This window comes from Eubalaena glacialis, chromosome 6 (assembly GCF_028564815.1).
Source record: "Eubalaena glacialis isolate mEubGla1 chromosome 6, mEubGla1.1.hap2.+ XY, whole genome shotgun sequence".
Classification (NCBI taxonomy): domain Eukaryota; kingdom Metazoa; phylum Chordata; class Mammalia; order Artiodactyla; family Balaenidae; genus Eubalaena; species Eubalaena glacialis.
The window spans coordinates 85,571,573-85,593,140 of record NC_083721.1 but is presented as its reverse complement, the minus strand read 5'-3'; the positions used below and the strand labels follow the sequence as shown (position 1 = coordinate 85,593,140).

The following is a 21,568-nucleotide window of genomic DNA, read 5'->3' as shown; positions in this document are numbered from 1 at the left end:
GTAGCCATCTAAGATATTCTACAGGTAACTGTCTTTGCAGTCTTGTGATATTAATGCAGAAAAACAAATATGAAAAGACAGTGCCACAGTTGTCAATGTACATTCAGTGCTTGATTTACATTTGTTATGCAGGGATTGATGTGATACTAAACTCTAGATTTCATCAGAGAAAAACTTACTTAAGGAATGTTTTAAAGAGACAGTACAGCTCTCAGAAGGGTCTTTGCTTGAGCTCAAAAAGGTGATTGATCTAGGTAATTATACTACAGTTTTGGAGCACTGCCAACACTATTGTGATTGCTTAAACATTTAAGTATCATAATGTCAAGAACTCCCTAAAACATACAAACTATTTGCTCAGAATCATTTACTTCTTAAATATTAGTCCTGATTTTAAAAATAATAAATGTTCATTTAAAAAATACTGAAAATGGTAAAGAAGATATGATGGTTAATAACATAATACAGCCATCTAAAGATAATTATTACTTGTATTTTAGAATTTTTTTTAAGTCTTCTATATATGTGCTTTTAGTGAGTCTGTTAAGATCATGGGTATTGTTCATTTCCCTTTTTGTACAAAAGCTGTATTATAAAGTGAAGGTTATACCTTAAAATGAATTTTAGGCTTGCTGTGTGAAACTTGTGTTTTATACCATCTTTTTGGTGGAGTACGTTTTCTTTTCTTTTTTTCCTTTGGCCATGCCATGAGGCTTGTGGGATGTTAGCTCCCCGACCAGAGATTGAACCTGGGCCCTCAGCAGTGAGAGCACAGAGTCCTAACCACTGGACTGCCAGGGAATTCCTGGAGTGCATTTCTGAGTTAACCGTGTAAGTCAATAGGATTTTGATTTACAGACTTTCAGGAAGTATCTATTCTAAAAATCTTGGGTATAGCAAAAGAATTCCATACCTTTGAAAGCTTTAGTGTATATATCCAGTCCTTCACAAACATATAATGATTGTCTCTTACCTAGGCAGTTGGAACAGAGTCACATAAGGTGTATTGTTTATTCCCAGAATACTTACAATGTGTAGGAAAAACAAATAAATATATTGTCATAGATCTATCACAACTGAATTGTAACTGAGGCAAGAATAGAGAGCTGTGGGTAGACAGAAGAGGGACGCTTAGCCTGAGCTTAGCCTAGGCTAAGCTCTTGCTCTACATTAGAACTCACGACTGTGTTGTTTCCAGCGATGAAATGTAAACTGGTCAGAGAGTAACACCAAGAAGCAAAGGGGGCAATGTATGCAAATTCCCAGAGCTGAGAGATTCATTCAAGGAATTGATAGTAGTTAAGTATGGCCAGAGAATGGAATAGATGGGAGAGGATGTGGGAAGTATTGAGACATGAGACTACAGAAATAAGCAGATGCTACCTTACTGTGTACCAGAACTGTGAGCTGGTTTTCCATACTGCATAAATGTCACCCCATGGATTGTGAGATAGTACGGTGATTTATGAAACCTGTCCAGAGGAAAACCTAAGTTAGTATGCCGTGGGAAGGTTGCCAAGGAAAACTGATCTGATCTCTCCTACTCTTGGCTGCTACTACTCCTTATGAGGCCATGTACTCAGGTGGTGCTCATGCTGAATGCATTGGAGGCAGCAGAGGCTGCTAAATAAGTTCAGCAAACAGGGAGGAAGAATAGTTTAGGTGCTGATTTTGGATATTGGAGAATTATTAAAAGAAATATACATTTTTTAAATTTTATGTTGTGAATGTTAATTGTTTACCACTTATTAGTTGTAGTGCAACACAGTAGTTGTTAGGCATACTATGAAAGACATCATTTTAACTTACAGAAAAGATTTAAGTACTAGAAGACAAAAAATTACAGTATTTGTTTAGTTTTTATAGCTTGTTGCTCATTTAATAGTCTCCTCACTTGTCATTTAAAAATTGAGGGTACAACCACTATGGAAAGCAGTATGGAAAAAATTTTAAATAGAACTACCATATGATCCAGCAATTCCACTCCTGCGTATTTATCCAAAGGAAATGAAATCTCTATCTCAGAGATATCCACACTCCCATGTTCATTGCAGCATTATTCACAATAGCCAAGAATGGAAACAACCTAAATGTCCATTGATGTGTGTATGGATAAAGAAAATGTGATGTGTGTGTGTGTATACACACACACAAAGGAATATTATTCAACCATAAAAAAAAAGGAAATCTTGCTTTTTGTGATAACATGGATGGACCTTGAGGGCATTATGCTGAGTAAAATAAGTCAGAGAGAAACAAATACTTATATGTGGAATTTTAAAAAGCCAGTGGTAGAAGGGTGGTTGCCAAGAGCTGGGGTGTGGGGGAAATGGGGAGATGATATTCACAGGGTACAAACTTATATATAAGCTTATATATAAGATGAATAAGTTCTGGGGATCTAATGTACAGCATGGTGACTGTAATTAACAGTACTATAGTATATATTTGAAAGTTGTAAAGAAAGTAGATCTTAAATGTTATCACCACACACAAAAAAGTATGTGAAAGGATGGAGGTGTTAACTAACCTTATTGTGGTAGTCATTTTTGCAGTATATATGTGTATCAAATCATCATGTTGCACACCTTAAACTTACATATGTTATATGTTAATCATATCTCAATAAAGCTGAAAAAATAATTGAAAATGTATGGATGTTTCTCAGTAGCAATCTTGCTATACTGTGAACCCAGTGGTGAATATAGTATTTTCCTTTTGGTGGATTTAGTGCAATGCAACTTTGAGTGCTGGCCTTTAGCAGCATAAGAAGCTTGCTTCAGAATGTAAATCTGTATATACATACACTGCTTCTTTCAACGAGAAACTCTTATTACCAAAGGAGGAGCTGGGTAAAGCAGTTGAACAAAATAGTGTGCTCAATAATACAGCTGATTTACATACTGATGCAAGCTTCTTATCTTTCTTTTTGTTTTTCTTCTTCTTCTTACCTCTTTCTTGTCACAAGTAGTTTGCCCAGCTGCCAGTAATTAGGTCATGCTTTGGAGTAGTCCTCGGTATAGTGTATGCCCACAAGGGGGGTGTTATCAATGTTCCACTGTCGTAATACGTGGCATTACAGTCCATTGTAGGGTTAAATATCAAGAGACAGTTATGATTCCTTCATTCCTTTCCTTCCTATGGTGAATCTAGCTTGTAAATTTTCCTGAACATTCTTGATTTCATTTAGTTTTTTAAAATTAGGATTTGCTAAATGTATAACTAGTAACTTTTTTATTTTTGTAAGACTTTTCATACTCACAGTTTGGGAGAATATCCTCAGATTATGTGTTACAGTTCACATTTTAGAAAATATAGTTACTGCGTGTATATACCAATTCATTGTAAAAATGAATATCATCTGTTTTACTCATCATATCAGTCACTCTCAGTTCTGCTTAATCTTAACTTTCAAGTGATAGAACTCAGTTTGTTCCCTGACATGCCAGTTTTGTAATAGTGAAGTCTGTGAGTAAATGATCCATCTTTCAGTAAGAAGCTTTTGTTTACTAGATGAGTCTGAATAATATGGCTTTAAAGTGTCTTACAGAGGATATAATTATTTTCTTTTTTAGAATTACAGAGGACCATGTGATTCAGCATGGTCTGGTGGTGGATGGGACCAGTCTGTCTCTTGCACTCAGGGAGCATGAAAAACTATTTATGGAAGTTTGTAAAAATTGTTCAGCTGTAATGTGCTGTCGTATGGCACCACTGCAGAAAGCAAAGGTATGTTTATGTCATAACAAGTCCCATAAAGATATTTAGATTTAAAAGTATTCTTGGGACTTCCCTGGTGGCGCAGTGGTTAAGAATCCGCCTGCCAATGCAGGGGACACGGGTTCGAGCCTTGGTCCAGGAAGATCTCACATGCCGTGGAGCAACTAAGCCCGTGTGCCACAACTACTGAGCCTGCACTCTAGAGCCCGCGAGCCACAACTACTGAGCCCATGTGCCACAACTAATGAAGCCCGTGTGCCTAGAGCCCGTGCTCCGCAACAAGAGAAGCCACCGCAATGAGAAGCCCGCGCACCACGAGGAAGAGTAGCCCCCGCTTGCCGCAACTAGAGAAAGCCCACATGCAACAAAGACCCAAAGCAGCCAAAAATAAAATTAATTAAAAAAAAAAAAAAGTATTCTTTAACGTTAATGCCTCATCTAGTTCCATTTGGTGGTATGCAGTATATGTATCTTACTAGGGGTCAGTCACTTCTCATAATATGAATTTTAACCATGTACATTAGGCCTTTGGAAATTTCACAGTGAATATTGAAGTTTCAACTATTCATAATGACCTAGAAATAGATCATTGTGACCTAGAAATGACCACGTGGTAGGTAGCAGTTTGTGATTTTCCTGAGACATAAATTTGAACTGTGATAACTAAAGTCTCACAAGTTAGTTACTTAACTGGTGAGGGAGCCTATAAGACTTCAGTTCATCTGCACCTCCAGGTGGTTCTGTTGATCTGTGCTTATTCTTGCATTCTTACGAAGTGATAATTCTCTTTGTTAAAGATAGCTGTTAAGTGATAAATAGAACTTCAGTAAAAAGTTGAAAAGCCAATTAATTCTGATATGAAGCTATATACAGGAAATATTTAAAGTTCAGCTAACTATGATTCAAGTGATAGCCTATACAAATATTTTTACAACTGTAATCTTCACAAGGATACCCTTTGAAATGCACATCTAAACACATTTTTTCACATATAGATCTAAAAAATTTTACATCCAGTTTTTTTGGCTTCATGGATTTTTTTTTACAGTGCCTATTTTATTATTATTATAACCCATGTACTCCCCCCAGTCTATGGAGACTAAAACTTGAGACCAAACAGAGCTAATGCCTTAGATTCTTTTTTTTTTTCTTGGTTGCAGCGGGTGGGCTCCTTGATTGCAGCCAGCAGGCTCCTTAGTTGTTGCATGCTAACTCTTAGTTGCAGCATGCATGTGGGATCTAGTTCCTGACCAGGGATCGAACCTGCATCCCCTGCATTGGAAGGCGGATTCTTAACCAGTGTGCCACCAGGGAAGTCCTCCTAGATTCTTTTATACTTTTATACTTTTATAAAGTATATTCAAGTATTCCAAAGAAACCTTTCTTTTGATTTTATTGAATTTAATTTTGATTGCTTTATAAATTTTTAAAAATTTTATTACAGGAGAAAATAATTATCTTTCCCCTGTATCAAATGAAAAGAATAATTTCTTGAGAAAGAAAAAAAATTGCCTGACAAAGTTCAATTAATTGTAATTATTTTTTTACACAATTATTATTAAGCTTTTTACAAATTTAAACTGTGTTTAAAAGATTCTTACATACCATCATAAAATCCAAAGCTAGTACTCTGTTTTGCTGTGTCATTTCTGAAAGACATTCCTAACATCTTAATGGAGACATGCCTCAAAAAGTGAACCTTGGTGCCTATTATCGTCTAATATAAAAACTTTTTTCATTGCTCTACTTTTCTTACAACAGATCATTTCAGATAAATGACTTTATATAAATACACGAAGGTTTAAATTTTATCATAACTAATTAGTTGTATGTCTTTCAGGTAATAAGACTGATAAAAATCTCACCTGAGAAGCCTATAACATTGGCTGTTGGCGATGGTGCTAATGATGTAAGCATGATACAAGAAGCACATGTTGGCATAGGTGACTGATTTTTTTCTTGAACTTTTAAAGTTGGTTTAATCATTTGGTGATTTTGAATTTTCCTTTTGTAGACTAAAGCACAATATCAAATATATGAATGAAAACTAAATGCAGCAGGGTAATATATCACAGTGTATTTCCATCAGAAAGCTATTATAATTAAGCCCAATATTTAGGATATTTTACTTCCAAATTTTCAAGGAAATAAATACCACATTAGTGAATTTTATCTTTGCCAATTCTCCTTCCCAATAAAGTAACTTTATTTTTACTTGCCGTTTTGTACCTTTTAAAGTACTTTTACACATTATTTTATCATTTTAAAACTCTAAATTTGTGAATTACATAGTTACCCTCATGGTTTTAAATTCTCATTTTAGAATGTTATTATTATTTACTTTATTCATCAAAGATTCTGTGACTTATTTTAGAGACAGGAAATTACACCAAACTATAATATAATTATAAAATTTCAAATAACTTTCTTATTTAATAACCATTCTGATTTCTTTTCTATTTTTGCCTAAAATTTTTATTAGATTCAGAATACTAAAATCATTTTATTATGTCTAAATTATCAGTCATTTCCTATTTAAACCATATTCTGACCTATCTTCCTCAATAATTTTATTGAGGAAGGAAAAGAGAAGACTATGGGTTTTTTGCTGAAGGATAAAATTTTAGAGTTAGAAAAGAGGATAGTCCTTGCACTGGAATTGCCTATGTGATGAGTAGTTATTGGGTCTAATATTTCCAGTGTATCTCTCAAATCAACTCCTTCCTCTTTGGGATTATTAACTCTTCATTTTGAAAATTTCATTTTCTTTCTAGTGTGTATACTGTTTCCCAGAAATCTTCGTAATAAGTTGATGATAACTTCCTATACCATATGTTAGAGCATAAAAAGCTACAGTATTTATAACAGTTTGATTCTAATATGATAACAGCCAGACCAGTGAACAGAATCAGTTCAAACATCTGGAAATTTAGTATATAACAAAGGAGATGTTTCAGATAAGTAGGGAAACAAATTATTTGATTAAAAAATACTGATATAACTAGTTAGTTTTTTGGAAAAAAAGAAGTGGGTTCCTTTCCATTGCTTATAGCAAAACAAATTCCAGATGGATTAAGGATTTAAATAATTTTTGAAGGCCATAAAAAATAATAGGAAACTTTAATGAATAATCCTGTTATTTGAGGTATGGAAGGATCTTTTAGGTACAAAACCAAACAAAACAAGGAACTAAAAAGGAAAAAGATCAATATGTGTGGCAGAAGTAAATACTTCCCATAAAGAAATTTTAAAGACAAACTGGTAAGGAATATTTACAAAATAGATGACAGTCTTAATCTTCCTAATATGTGAGGTCTTAACAAATTAAGGAGAATAAGGAAAACATTCTAGTAGAAATATGTTGAAAGGTGTGAGCCATCAGTTGTCACAAAAGGAGAAATCTAAACAGAATACTAAATGCATGAAAAAAATGTCTCCCTAATAATCAAAAGAATATAAATTAAAATTGCTTATCAGATTGGCAAAAATTACAAAGATTGATAAAACCTGGAATTGACAAAGGTATAGATTAACAGATGCCCTTATATGATGTTAGTGGGAATGTAAATTGGTACACCCTGCATTATTATGTATAACAATTTTAAATGTGTGCCTATTGACCTAGCAATTTTGCATCCGGGAATTTCTTTTAAGAAAATAAATAAATATGTTAACAAACACATATGTTATAAACAATGTCCATAATGTAGTAAGTGACAAAAGCAGATTACAAAACAAATAATCCCATCTTTATGCACTCGTTTTTAATATATGTTAAATACACATACATGAAATATGCATAAGGAAAAATTCTAAAAGTATATAGACCAAAAATAGTGGTTTTCTCTAGGAGTTGTGAATATAGGTGATTGTCTTTACCTATACATTTTGGAACATTTTTGATCCTTTTATGACAAAAGTAAAAAATTTTAATTTTGAAAACTAATTTTTTCGAAGCTGCTTCCATATTGAATAAACAAACTTGGCAATAACTTCTGAAACCTAAAGAATTATAGTAACCTGAAAAAAAGTTCTCATGTTTATCAGATAAAATTATGTACTGATTTCAAGTAATAGTGTACATTTTTCTTTTAAAAAGCACACTGTGTTTGACTTATGCATGAAAGTTTTAAGACCATTAAACATCATATTTGCTTGGTTCAAATTACTCAATTTGCATATTTTTCATGTTCATTGGGAATAGTGAAGTCAAAGCTGTTTTATAGCATTCTCTTCATTAGAATTTTTAAAAAATGTTCTTAGTTCCTGAACTTTTAATATTATTTTTATATTAATTTTATTATATTCTGATTCTTTGAAAATTGATGTTACATGCCTGGTATAAGTTACAGCTTTGTGTTAATTACATATTTGATTTAAGTGGAGCAACCTTTTGGGAATCTGTTGTCTACTATATTTTAGGATATAGTGATCCTAAATCCAGGTTCAACTGCTACAGTTAATTAAGGTATTTGCAGATATATCATAAAAATTACACTTATCATTTATCAATGAACTTACCTTTTTGTCCCCTTTATTACAGGAATCATGGGTAAAGAAGGAAGACAAGCTGCAAGGAACAGTGACTATGCAATAGCTAGATTTAAATTTCTCTCCAAATTGCTTCTTGTTCATGGTCATTTTTATTATATTAGAATAGCTACCCTTGTACAGTATTTTTTTTATAAGGTAAGTTTCATGGATATATTTTAGAATCAATTTCTGACAGAGTATTTGAGGTTTCAATTTAAGGAATGCTATTACCATACAAAGTATTCTTAAAGTTTTTTTCTCTGTAAGTAAAACTAACAGTTTATGGAATATCCTTTTATTATTTTATTATAATAAATCTAATGTGTACTCACAGAAAGCAAATCAGTGGTTGCCTGAGGCCGAGGGTGCAGGTGATAGAATTGACTAGAAAGGAATATGAGAGAACTTTGCATGACAGAAAAGTTCAACCTAATTATGGTGGTGGTTACATGGCTGTATGAATTTATCAGAATACATCAAAATTCACACTTAAAATTAATATTTTATTCTATGCAAATTAGAACACAATTAGTTTGATTTCTTTATTGTTATTTTGTCCTGAACCAGTAATAAATTTTAACTCCAATATGATGATTTCAAGCAGAGGTTCTTAATCTTTTCTGAGATTACAAATTATAGGGATTTTAGATGCATAAAATAAAATACATAGGATTACAAGGAAACCAATTACGTTGAAACACTGTCCTAATCTCTTGACCCTTATGGGCAAAGATGGGGTTCTGTGGAATCCATGTTAAGAGCCTCTGAGTACCAAGACATTTAATACATCAGAATGTGCTATATTGCATATATTTCTATAATTAATTAATAGCTGCAACCCAGTGAAAGAACACAGGTAGATTGCATAATGCTAACAGATGATGGTGGCAGTTTTTTCCTAGCTTATTATTATAACTTTTGCTGTGACATAAGGCTATTGAAATGGAAAGATGTTTTGATCATTCCATTTGTTGTATTTTAAATATTTTTGCATTTTAAAGCAATTTTAGCCCTAAAGTTTAAGTAAACCTTTCTTATTGTACTATAAATGAAAAGTATTGAATAATAGTTGGTAGGTTATAAATTCAAAATTACGGTATTGCTTGGCAATTATAGGAGTCAGAGGTGTTTTCTTTCTGACATTTGCAATGCTGCCTAGACTACTTTTAGACATTTTTTAATAAAATGGGAATCCTATTTCCCCATTTTATACGGACAAGTTCTTATGGGCAGATCTACTTACCATATCAACTGATACTATATTTTTGGACTCTTTAAATAGCCATTTTTAGAAATTGTTTCTCTTTTAGACCTAAATATTTCAATTTTTTCCATTTAATCTTGTTTTTCAGAATGTGTGCTTTATCACACCCCAGTTTTTATATCAGTTCTACTGTATGTTTTCTCAACAAGTAAGTAAATAGAATCTTTTGTTTTATCCTTTTAGAGTAAAGTGTGTGTGTTCAGTTTTTGGTAGATACTTGGAGGGACTTTTTCCATTTTTCCTAGTCCTACAGATAACTAGACAAAACTTTTCTAATAGTGTATTTAATTAGCATAACATCCATAATATTTCTTTATTCTGATTTTCAGTTTGAAGCAAGTGTTAATACCAAAATATATTTTAACTCTGGATGCTTTTTAAAAAAAATAGATATTAACTCTTAATAGCTTATGAGAGAATTTTGTGAACTTTTTTCAACTTATGTGTGGTATTTCTGCAAAATCGTATCAAGCTAGGCCAGATAATTATTGGAAGTTTACCTCATTATTTATTTTTTGAGTCATAGAATTTTTTTAGATTTGGAAGAAACATTAGTGATTGAGTCCAGGGATGACATACAGGTTTCATCTCAGAAGGTAAATAATTAATAGAGGTTCCAGGAGTGCTATATTGAAAAGGGTTCTGAAGCTATAGGCCCAGAGGGAAAACTCTGTAATAGGTTAGCAGTAGCTATAATAAACACATGGTGGGTCTTTTGTTGTATACATGTCACATAGAAAAGGAAATTGAAATCCATAGAGATAAGTAGATCACATAGCTAAACCATACTTGGACCTACTGCTTCTGACTACCTGAGCACCCTTTTCACATACCACACTCCACATCTCTAATTGATCAAGACATTTATTCTAGTTTATTGAAATGACAAGTGTATTATTCTTAGGTTTTTTTAATGAGTTGTTTCTACCCTTAATCACTGTTTTCTCCTCTGTTTACAACCTATAACTCTAAATTTCAGATACCTGCTTGGACATTGATTGCCAGTAACAATGTTTGCTTACTTGGATGAAATAAAGAATGCTGTAAGAGCATGTGACAAGGAGACTTAACCTATTTTGATTAGGTTTTGGGGGAGTTTATAGTATAATTCGAGAGACAGTATCAATATTAAGAAAAGCAATATATGAAGAATAGGCAAAGTGCTAAGCAATTAGTACCAACTAATTACCAACAGTAGCACATATGACTTTAGTAGAAGCAGCTATCATCAGGAATTTGAGCCAGTGTTTTTAAGTTTCATGGATCATGGATTAAAGGAAGTGTAGGACTTAGATGGGAAGACAAAGCCATGAAAGCAAAACTATATGTGTAGCATATCAAGGGAATAATAACAAGCCCAGGATGCATGTAGGAGAATTGTGTAAAATTACATCACAGTGACCAAATTTGAGTATCTTGAAATATAGATCCATCCAATTCACTATAATAGCAGAATCACTTGACATAACAAAATGTTCCAGTTTCCACAAAGATTATAAATCTAGGAACATTATGTCCATATAAGAAACAAGTTGGAATTATTAAAGTGGATTTTGTGTAAATTTGAAAATATGTAATTTTTACATTTTTAATATGCTTCTTTGTAATTACATGCATAAGTATAATAGTAATACATAGTTTAGGGTCTCAAAATTCCTACAAATTTCTCTTTCTAGACATTGTATGACAGCGTGTACCTGACTTTATACAATATTTGTTTTACATCCCTGCCTATTCTGATATATAGTCTGTTGGAACAGCATATAGACCCTCATGTGTTGCAGAACAAGCCCACTCTCTATCGGTAAGTGTTCTCCAGTATTAAATGTCCATACATTTCTTACTGCAAATAGTACATTACATAGTTACCAATTTTTGAAAGTATCTTAAAAATAAGCAAGTATATCAGGCACTGTCTTGGTGGTTAATGCTTTACTAAGGAAGTACTTCAGTTGTCATATGGTTTATAATTGTTGAACATTAAAGAGAACATTTGAATGATTTTTTCCAATGTTTTTAGGAATGAATAGTTTCATCCTAGGAATGCATTGAGCAGTTGTGTAATTTGCACTTACTGTTGTAAACCAGTAATACTCTGTTTCATGGGCACAAAAGAAGTTATTCAGTAATTAGTTGTCTCTAGAGTTCCTAAAAAATTAGTTCATGTTCTAGCACTGCCAAATTTATGAGTAGTAATTGATGCAAAATGCAGAGTTGAGGACATTAAATCTTCCCAGCTCCCCTGGGTTATTCCTTTCTCAGAACCAAGTAATCATAGATATGTGGAGTCAGCTCAGGACCAGCTTATGGTTCCCACATTAACTTGACCTCTACACTTACAGAGATATTCAGTTATCCAGAAATGGCAGTAACTTACCTTGATTTCCCAGGTTATCTAGGACTGGGCTTGACCCAAGATTGGCACAGATGGTTCTTCTCATAATAGCTATTGATAGACAAGAACTGATTTAGGAGCCTCAGTGCTGAACCTAACTCAGATGACTCCACTAAAAAGAAACAATCATGGCAGAATGACTGAATGTTTACAACGGAATATAACGAAGAGGGAATTCCCTGGCGGTCCAGTGGTTAGGATTCCAGGCTTTCACTGCTCTGGGGCCCAGGTTCGATCCCTGGTCGGAGAACTAAGATCCCACAAGCCATGAGGCACAGCCAAAAAAAAAAAAAAGAATATAACAAAGAAAAATCAACTTTTCACAATTAAACTGAAGTATTATGCCTATATCATATTTCTTTATTAAATGAGAAAATGTATTTGAATATGTTATGAGAATTATAAGCTGTTACACAGATGTATATTATAAGCAGTGGTTTGTAAACTAGGTTTTATTCTTTCTGCTAAAATTTTTAAGCAATTTTAAATTAAAAATCCATCTTGTTTTTTAATTATCAAACTGTAATAATTATTTAGTAGGTATAATAAGTCCTAATACATTTCTTTTTTTCTTCCTTTTTTTTAAATTTGCAGAGACATTAGTAAAAACCGTCAACTAAGCATGAAAACGTTTCTTTATTGGACCATCTTGGGTTTCAGTCATGCCTTTATTTTCTTTTTTGGATCCTATTTTCTAATAGGGAAAGATACATCTCTGCTTGGAAATGGCCAGGTAAAATATATAGTTTTTTAAAGAACATTTTTAATAATTTAGTTTGGCTTTTGATAACTTTCTGTCATACAAAATAAAGTAAAATTCCATTTAAGTTACAAAATTGCAGGTATTAAATTAAAATGCAATTATAAAAAGGTTTTTAACTTTTTTTTACTTAATAAAATTTTATACAAATGAGAATTAAAACAGAAAGGCAATGCAGTGTAATTTTAATATGAAACTCAAGTTACCTAAGCAGTTTTGCTGTTCAAAAATTAATTTACGCAAGGGGATATGTTCATGGCCCTGCATGATGTTCACTTCAGGATTGTGTTTTAACAATGGCTACTGTTTATTTAGTACTTAACTATTGTGTTCAGTGCTTTCCATGCCCCATTTCCATTAATCCTCACAATAATCCCATTGGAGAGATATTATGATTCAGCTTTTTGAGATGAGAAATAAGGACTTAATGTTTAGGTTTTTGCTTTTAATTGCAGGAATTTTTTTTGGCGGGGGCGGGGGGCGGTGGTATGCTTAGGAAGTGCTACTGTACTTTTCAGTGCACTCCAGCAATTCTGAGGATGTCAAGTTACTGTTCAGAGTGGCCATTTTTCTGAAACGTGAAATTGGAAAGGAGTACCACACAGTACGTTGTTTCTGTGTCCTGATTGGAGTGCTCATGTTGAGAGACTCTGCAGAACTAGGCCTCTCTTTCTAGGCTTAGCTAGATGGGTCAGAGGAAAAGAAATGACAGCTGTGGTACTATGGTAGACTGGAAATGCTTGTCACCTTTAGTTTATCTTTTCCATTGGCAGTACTTAAGTATTCCAAAATATTCAGTATATTTGCAGAAACAGAGATACAAGGTTTGCAGTTGGGAGAATATGAAGTTTTATCTGTTCAACAAACATTTATTGAGGACCAACCAGTCCCATGTTCTATACCAGTGTCTGGATTTATGAGAGGAACTAACACACTCAGTTATGGAGCTTAAGAGTCTTGTGAGGGATACAGAAAATAAACAAGTAAAATAACAAAATATTCAAGTGCAGTGAAGGAAATGGGTTTCAATTTTAGAGAGGCTTTAACCATGCAGATCCCTTTAGGATGTAGAAATGGAACATACATATTATTGCCACTCTACTTTTGAGGACATATTTAGCCTGGTTTGGACAAATATATGAATCTAGTTTGTGTAACATGAAGGTTACAGCACTTCCCCCAAGTAATAACTACCTTTTATTGAATTTTTTTCTCTCTGCCAGGTATATTCCATGTATTAGCTTACTGAATTGTAATAACCCTGTATGAGGAGAATATTTTTTCATATTAGAAAATTAACCTCAGAAAGGTTAAGAAACTTGCCTCAGGTCACATAGTAAATAAATTACAAGAGTATAATTCAAACTCAGATCTGTATAACTTCAAAGCCTATGTGCTTAGCCAAGATCCTAAATTCCTTTGAGAAACAAGTATTAGCCTGGTACCCTTCTGTTCAGTATTGCCACTTGTGCAAAGACCATCAAATATATAGATATATGAGTGAGCATGCCCATTTCCACCTGAAATACTGGGCTAAAACTGGACAGAGTGAAGAGGGGAAAAGAGTTAAGAAAGAAGGAAGATGTCATTGGATGAAAAGGAAGTTAAAGAGATCTCTCTTGTTGCTAGTTACTACTTTTTTCTGATTTTAAAAGTAACATGTGCCCGTTATGGTAAATTTGAAATACTTCATAGGAAAAATATACAAAGAAAATAAACCGCCTGTTCTCCTTCTACCCAGGTGTAATTATTTCTGTCATTTTTACGTATTTTCTTCCATTCTTTTTTTATTTTTTTACTATTTTTCATTAACCTCATAACTTATCCCCTTATTTCTCAATGATAGGCTTATTATAATTATCCCCTTACTATAGTCTAAGTGATTTTTCATGTTATTAAAAATGCTTCAAAGATATTTTTTCACAGCTACATAATATTCATTACATGGAATAAATTATTTAAGAATACTTATAATTTAGGTTTGTTTCTAGTTTTTAGTGACTTTTAAAATTAAATCTTTGGGGACTTCCCTGGTGGTCCAGTGGCTAAGACTCCGTACTCCCAATGCATGGGGCCCGGGTTCGATCCCTGGTCAGGGAACTAGATCCCACGTGCCACAACTAAGAGTTCACATGCCGCAACTCAAGATCCCGCACGCAGCAACAAAGATCCTGCATGCCGCAACTAAGACCCAGCACAGCCAAACAAACAAATAAATAAATAATTTTTTTTTAAATTAAATCTTGAGCATGCTTTATACAAAAGAAAAGAATCTTAATGAAGTGTAAATTGTTGTTGGCCCAAATCTTAATGAAGTGTAAATTGTTGTTGGCCCTTTAGTACAAAAGTTTTTCTTCTTTTTACCACCTGTTACTGTTTTTTTTTAACTCAAATTGTACGTCATAAACTTCCCCTTTTAGCCTACCGGTTCTACCACTCATATATACCACTAGAAATTAATCTACCACTCCCTGTAGAAACAGTGGAAAAGAAGCATACATTGCAATCAGTCAAATTGGATTTACATCCTGGCACCTGAAGTTATCATTTGAGTGATTTGGGATTAGTTCTTTAACTTCTGTAAGACTCAGTTTCCTCGCTGCAAAATTAGGAACATGATTACTACCTTATAGGTTTGCTGTGAGGAATAAACAACATATTACATGTAGGGCATTAGGCATAGTGGCTAGCATATAGAAGTACTCAATAAATCTTAGCAGTATTACTTGTTATTATTACTACCAAATCATTATATTGAAGACCCTGTCCTACCCAGTCCCCCCTAATCTACTTCTCCCAGAAACTCTCCTCTTTAACGGTGTAAGTTAAACTGTCCTTGCTGGCTCTCTCAGAACATGCAGTGCTCATTTCTAGTTCCAAGCCATTACTGTATTTTCTCTCTAGAATGCTCTTGCCTCTTTTTCCCAAAGTCAGTCTTATGACTGTCTATTCTTCAACATTGAGCCCACAGGTCCCTGTCCTTTCACTCCAGCTCCCTCTTACGCCTCCCTATACTGAAAGTCTTTTTTGACATGGGTTGAATGCTTTCTGTTTTCCAGTAATTATTCTTGTATGCCCAAGAAATCTGCAAACAATGGAGGACCTAGAGTAGAAAATATTAGGGGGAAGTACTGGGAAGAGAAGTGGCTAGAGGTGAAGATGAAGTCAGTGCAAACAAATGATCCTGAGAAAGGAGGAGGAGAAAGAGTTGCAGTAGTTTGGGATCCACGAAGGGCAAGACAGTTCAGGGGAAGTTAAGATTCTGCCCCCATCTTTTGTGATGGGCCTAGCAGTATCATGAATATTCTAGGTATTAATTAATTTTCAACAATTTTTTTTTGGCCATGCCATGTGGCTTGCAGGATCTCAGTTCCCTGACCAGGGATTGAACCTGGGCCACAGCAGTGAAAGTGCCGAATCCTAACTACTAGACCACCAGGGAGCTCCCTCAACAAATATTTTTGAAATATCCATTCATTCATTCTTAACTTCTCTTTTACTTAGGAAAGAACTATTTATTCTTCATATATTCCCCTCAGATCTTTTTAATAGGTCTTTTCTTTTAGTAAAATATAAGAATCCTGATAAGTTTTCTCTGAGATTTGGAAAGACTAGAAGAATGTATATGACATGTCTGAGTACCTGTTTGTGTGTGTGTGTCTATAAACTGCTTTCCTATGGACAGATCTTTACCTTCCAAGCACCATAAAAAAGATATTCCTTTACTGTCACTCCTTGCTTGCTAGAGAACAAAAAATATATTAAGAGGACTGAACTACTGACTAATTTTTAATTGTTTTTCTTCTAAATATTAGAAGAGTTAAACTCATATAAAATTTGTCTAGCCTTATGCAGGCTTAAAATACTCAAAGTATTTGGAATATAAGTATTAGTTAAAAACTGGGGCTTGTCTTCCAATACCTCAGTATCATCTTATCACAAACATTTGTCAAAAAGTCAGATTTGTAATTTGGTGAATATTTATTTGGGTAATCTTTTCTTTTTTTTTTTTTTTTTTATAAATTCATTTATTTTTTATTTTTTTATTTATGGCTGTGTTGGGTCGTTGTTGCTGTGCTTGGGCTTTCTCTAGTTGTGGTGAGCGGGGGTACTCTTCGTTGCAGTGCGCGGGCTTCTCATTGCGGGGGCTTCTCATTGTGGAGCACAGGCTCGGTAGTTGTGGCTCACGGGCTCTAGAGCACAGGCTCAGTAATTGTGGCACACGGGCTTAATTACTCTGCGGCATGTGAGATCTTCCCGGACCAGGGCTCGAACCCGTGTCCCCTGCATTGGCAGGTGGTTTCTTAACGACTGCGCCACCAGGGAAGTCCCTTCATTTTTTTTTTTTTCCAAAGTTGAAAATGAGCTTAACATAAAACTTCATATTATTTCTGTAATCCAACAAGATCAACTTTGAGTTGGTGTATTTTAACAGGCTTTGTAGAAGAGAACAATCATTTCTTTTTTATTAATTGAATTTTGACAAAAGGTAAAATTGTTATAATGTATTTTGTTAGAGATCTTAATGTAACTTTTAGAAAATGTTAACTCCTCCAAGAATAATAGAAAAAACTGACTTCCGTGATACTAGTTTTTAAAACACAGCTTAATTGAGGTATAGTTGGTATACAATAAGCTGCATATATTTAAAATTTATAATTTGATACTTTTTTACCATCTTAACATTTTTAAGACTACAGTTCAGTAGTGTTAAGTAAATTCACATTGTTATGCAACAGATCTCCAGAACTTTTTCATCTTGCAAAGCTGAAACTGTGCCTATTAAAGAACTACCCATTTCCCTTCTTACCAGCTCCTGGAATTTACCGTTCTTTCTGCTTCTATGAATTTGAACACCTATGAAATCATTTTTTTTTAGAAGCTAAGTAACTGGGAGGTGAACACCAACGAAGAGTGTTTATTAAGGTTACTATAAATTACAAAGGTACTAAAAGCAAATGACTATGTGTTTTAAAAAAGAAAAATTTATCTCCTTTGTTTATCTCTACAGAGTAAGTGTTCTCATATTGGGACACTACTTGTTCTAACAGTGTTGCTGTTGTCCAGAATATTTTTGGAAATAGCTTATGTTGTCTTTCTGTGATCTCACAAAGAAACTTTCTCAGGGAAGAATCTATTTAAAGTTATAGACAAGGGAAGATGTTACTTAAGATTATAGATAAGGAAAGTATGAGAGGAACAATTTAGATTACAGGAGTTCACCTCCAGTTAAAGCAAACTTCCATAGAATGCAATGGCAAAGGCATCGTGGCCTGGGTAAGTGTATATTAGAAGAATTTAAAAAAAATTTATAGTGAAGGAAACAGAACAGAGGGAATTTTAGTCATGTGGTAAGAGTGGAAAACTACGATGATGTAGGGAGAAAAATATTGGGAGAATAGTTTCAGAGGTAGCTGAGTTCCCATCCCAACATTCCATGACATTCTGCTTGTCTAGTGGTTTCAACCGAAGGCTTCAGAAGAAAAAGAGAATAAAGAAAAAAAGAATCCTTTGTTAACTCAGGAACTTAAACACTAATACCTATTCCACTCATTCTCAGTGGTCTGATATGAAAATTACAATCTAGATAACTACTGGTTAAAATGAGATCCCACCCAAATAAGGGTTTTTAAAATTTGTTTTGGTTTTGTTTTACTGAAGTATACAGAAACTCAAAGAAAAATGTCAGCCATTAATTTCTTTTTTTCTCTCTTTATGGAATTATACCCAGTTTGGAAAACTAAAATAATTGAAATTCAAAAAAATGTGGGATCGGAGAAAAAGGGAAAAACTATTAGAGTATTCTAATTCCAGTTAGACTTCTCCAGTAGAGAGGCTGGAATTGTCAGACCCTTGGCCCCGTTCTAAAGTATATATTCACTGTTCCACCACATTAAAAATCAAATGACAAAGGAAAGAATAAGGATGAAAAAGTAATTCTTCACCTCTTATTCAAGCCTTCTAGGTCTGGACTGTTTGCCAGATTAGTTGGGGGGAAACAATCAGCAACACAGAATGGAGGAGTTGAAATTTCAGGTTGTAATTTTGAGAGAAAGAGAAAAATAAACCTTTTTGTAGTTTTACTACTATTTTTTTTAATGTTGATGATTTCTCCCCTTACTTCCTATCTTTAATTAGTTTCTCTTTCACACTATACATGTCATCAGCTGTTGAAACCTAGCCATCAAGTGATAAGAGCTCTGTGTTAAGATAGAAATATACTATTTTATATTCGTATTCCACCGAGAATTCAGTATCCTTTACTTTCATTCAAATGATTTAACCACCATAATTACCAATCAGGTCATTCAAGAACACATATGCAATTTAATTCCTGTTCAGTAGATACAGATTTCTTTTAATTAAAGCTTGTATGATTAAAATATCTTTGATTATCTAATTCATTACAGAATTTCCCTGTGTGTTCATTTATTCATGAGACAAATATTTAAAACACTAATAATATTCCAAGTAATTAATAGAAAATTACCTCATATACAGAGAACAGAAAAACATACCTTGCTTCTTATGGTATCACCCAACAATTGGTCAATGTTTAAAACCAATAATAAAGAGGTAGTTTGTACTGGAGAACTGAACAACTGATTAGAAGATAATTCTTTTATAGATCAATGTGTAGTTAAGTTAGACCTGTTACAAAATTTGAAGAAGTTATATTTTTTACTATTTGTACTTTCTGGCCTCCTCTTCTCCCTTGAATGTTCTCCTGTGGGGCTTTCACCCCCAGCACTCCCATCAAAACCATGTTCTTTATGGTCACCAGCCACCACTTCATTGCTAAATCTAAGAGCGTGCCTCAGCCCTTTTGAACTCAACCATTGGGTACAATTTTTGAAGCCTTCCTGCCTGCCACATTATCTTCTCTCAGCCTCTGTAAGTTACTTTGGCTTCCTTACCAACTGTGCCTTTTCAGTCTTCACCTCCTACCCTCGGAATCAGGGCTTCTCAACCTCTGCACCAATGGCATTTTGAGCCAGAGAGTTTTTTGCTGTGGAGGTTCACCCTATGAATTGTAGGATGTTTAGCAGCATGCCTACCCACTAGATACCAGTAGCACACAGGCATGCACCCCTAACCCAGTCCCCCCTAGTTATGACAACCAAAAATGTCTTCAGATCCAGCCAACTGTCCACCGTGAGGCAAAATGCCCCCAACTTGAGAACTGCTGTTCTAACTGTTCTACGCGGAGCAGTGGCCTAGGACTCAGTGCTGTGCCATCTTTTCTTTATCTGTACACAGGGTGAATTCATCCTTCTCATGGTTGAAACACTGCTTATATGCTGAACTCCCAATTTTACATCTCTGCCAGTTGCTTATCAGATTCAAATAACTAACTACCTTCTCTGCCTGTAAGTCTCATAAGAATCCCAAAGTTAATATTGCTAAACAGAATTTTTTTATGTCTTCTGCAAACCTGTTTCCCTTCCAATTCTTCTTATATTTATTAATAAATGGAACTACCTTTTACCCATCTGCTCAGGCAGAAATCTAGGAATCATCCTTCATTTCACTTCTTCTCTCACAACCCATTTGAAATCGCATTGGTTCTGATGTCACACATATCCTGGCTGTTTCTGCTTCTCTCCTCCTCCACACCAATCAGATCATCACCATCTCTTTCGGAGACCATAGTAACTGCCTTCTTCCTGCTCCTGCTTCTGTTCTTCCCCTTCCTACTATCTATTCTCCACACAGTAGCCCAAGTGATCTTTTAAAAATGAAAAGATCTTGGACTGTATTTCCTTTCACCCTCCCTTTTATTCACTCTACTCCAGCCACACTGATTTTCTTGCTCTTTCAGACCAGTTAGTTCCTGCCTTAGGACTTCTGCACTTGCTGTTTCTCTGCCTGGATGCTTTTCTCTCACGTGGTCATTTGACTGACTCCCTTATGCATTCAGGTCTCCTGAAATGTCACTGGCTTGAGTAGGCCTTTCTAGCCGACTCCAGTAAAATCCCATCTCCCTCACCTTCCATCACTTCCCGACCCCTTACTCTACATTTATTTTCTTTTATTTATTTGTTTGTTTGTTTGTTTATTTTTGGCTGCATCGGGTCTTCGTTGCTGCGCACGGGCTTTCTCTAGTTGCAGCGAGCGGGGGCTACTCTTTGTTACAGTGCGCGGGCTTCTCTGTGGTGGCTTCTCTTGTTGCAGAGCACGGGCTCTCTACCTGAAAGTATGTATTTTTAGGTTTATTTATTTTTTGCCTCCTCCACTATGTGTAAGCTCCTTGAGGTCAGGAACTTTACCTTATTGCTGCTTTATTCCCCAAGGCCTGGAATGGTACTTGGCATAGAATAGATGCTCAATTACTATTTCTTGAGTGTACAAATGAGTAATGAATGATCCTTTTTAATTTGGAATACACGGTTGGCTTTATTTAATTAGGTAACAAATTAAGTTAGAGGAAGTGATTCAAAAAAAACAAATTGTGTTAGAAAGTGTTTTGAGCATCTGTCTCTTCTGAGCAGGGGCAGATCCAGGTTTAGTAGAGTAATCTAAGCCTTACTCATTTTGGCAGGCCCTCTTTAAGGGAAAGAACTGTAAGTACAAACACAAGTATATGTGAAAGTGATTATGAGTGACATAAATAGGTCCCACTTAACCCAAGCCAATGTAGTAAGCCCAACTCAACTTCTCTTTTGCCAGGTCCCCAAAATCCCCTCTGCCACTCACTTCATCACCACCTAAACTAATTCAAGGGGAAATCAGAATGGAAAGAGTCTTAACTGATTGATGCAATTGAAATACATAACTTGTGCTAATTTTATCCAAAAAACAGAGAGAATGTGAATGTGTTTTCTACAGCTCCCTCTAGGGCCTTGAATGCTAGAAGGAGCCCTAAATCTTCCTCTGCTTCTAAGGAAGATACCAC

The 21,568-nt window shown here is 34.5% G+C and overlaps 1 protein-coding gene across 8 annotated transcripts in view; it reads left to right on the top strand.

Moving 5' to 3' along the window:
- The window catches only part of ATP11B (ATPase phospholipid transporting 11B (putative)), a 124,823-nt gene that overhangs the window by 78,955 nt on the left and 24,300 nt on the right, over positions 1-21,568 (top strand). For 7 of the 8 annotated variants that reach the window (XM_061194446.1, XM_061194440.1, XM_061194441.1 and 4 more), the window contains 6 exons: positions 3,576-3,729; positions 5,561-5,663; positions 8,264-8,409; positions 9,606-9,665; positions 11,194-11,321; positions 12,507-12,645. In XM_061194446.1, the coding sequence (XP_061050429.1) occupies positions 3,576-3,729; positions 5,561-5,663; positions 8,264-8,409; positions 9,606-9,665; positions 11,194-11,321; positions 12,507-12,645 (730 nt within the window). The remainder of the gene's footprint in view (positions 1-3,575; positions 3,730-5,560; positions 5,664-8,263; positions 8,410-9,605; positions 9,666-11,193; positions 11,322-12,506; positions 12,646-21,568) is intronic. The other variant, XM_061194447.1, reaches the window with a different exon arrangement.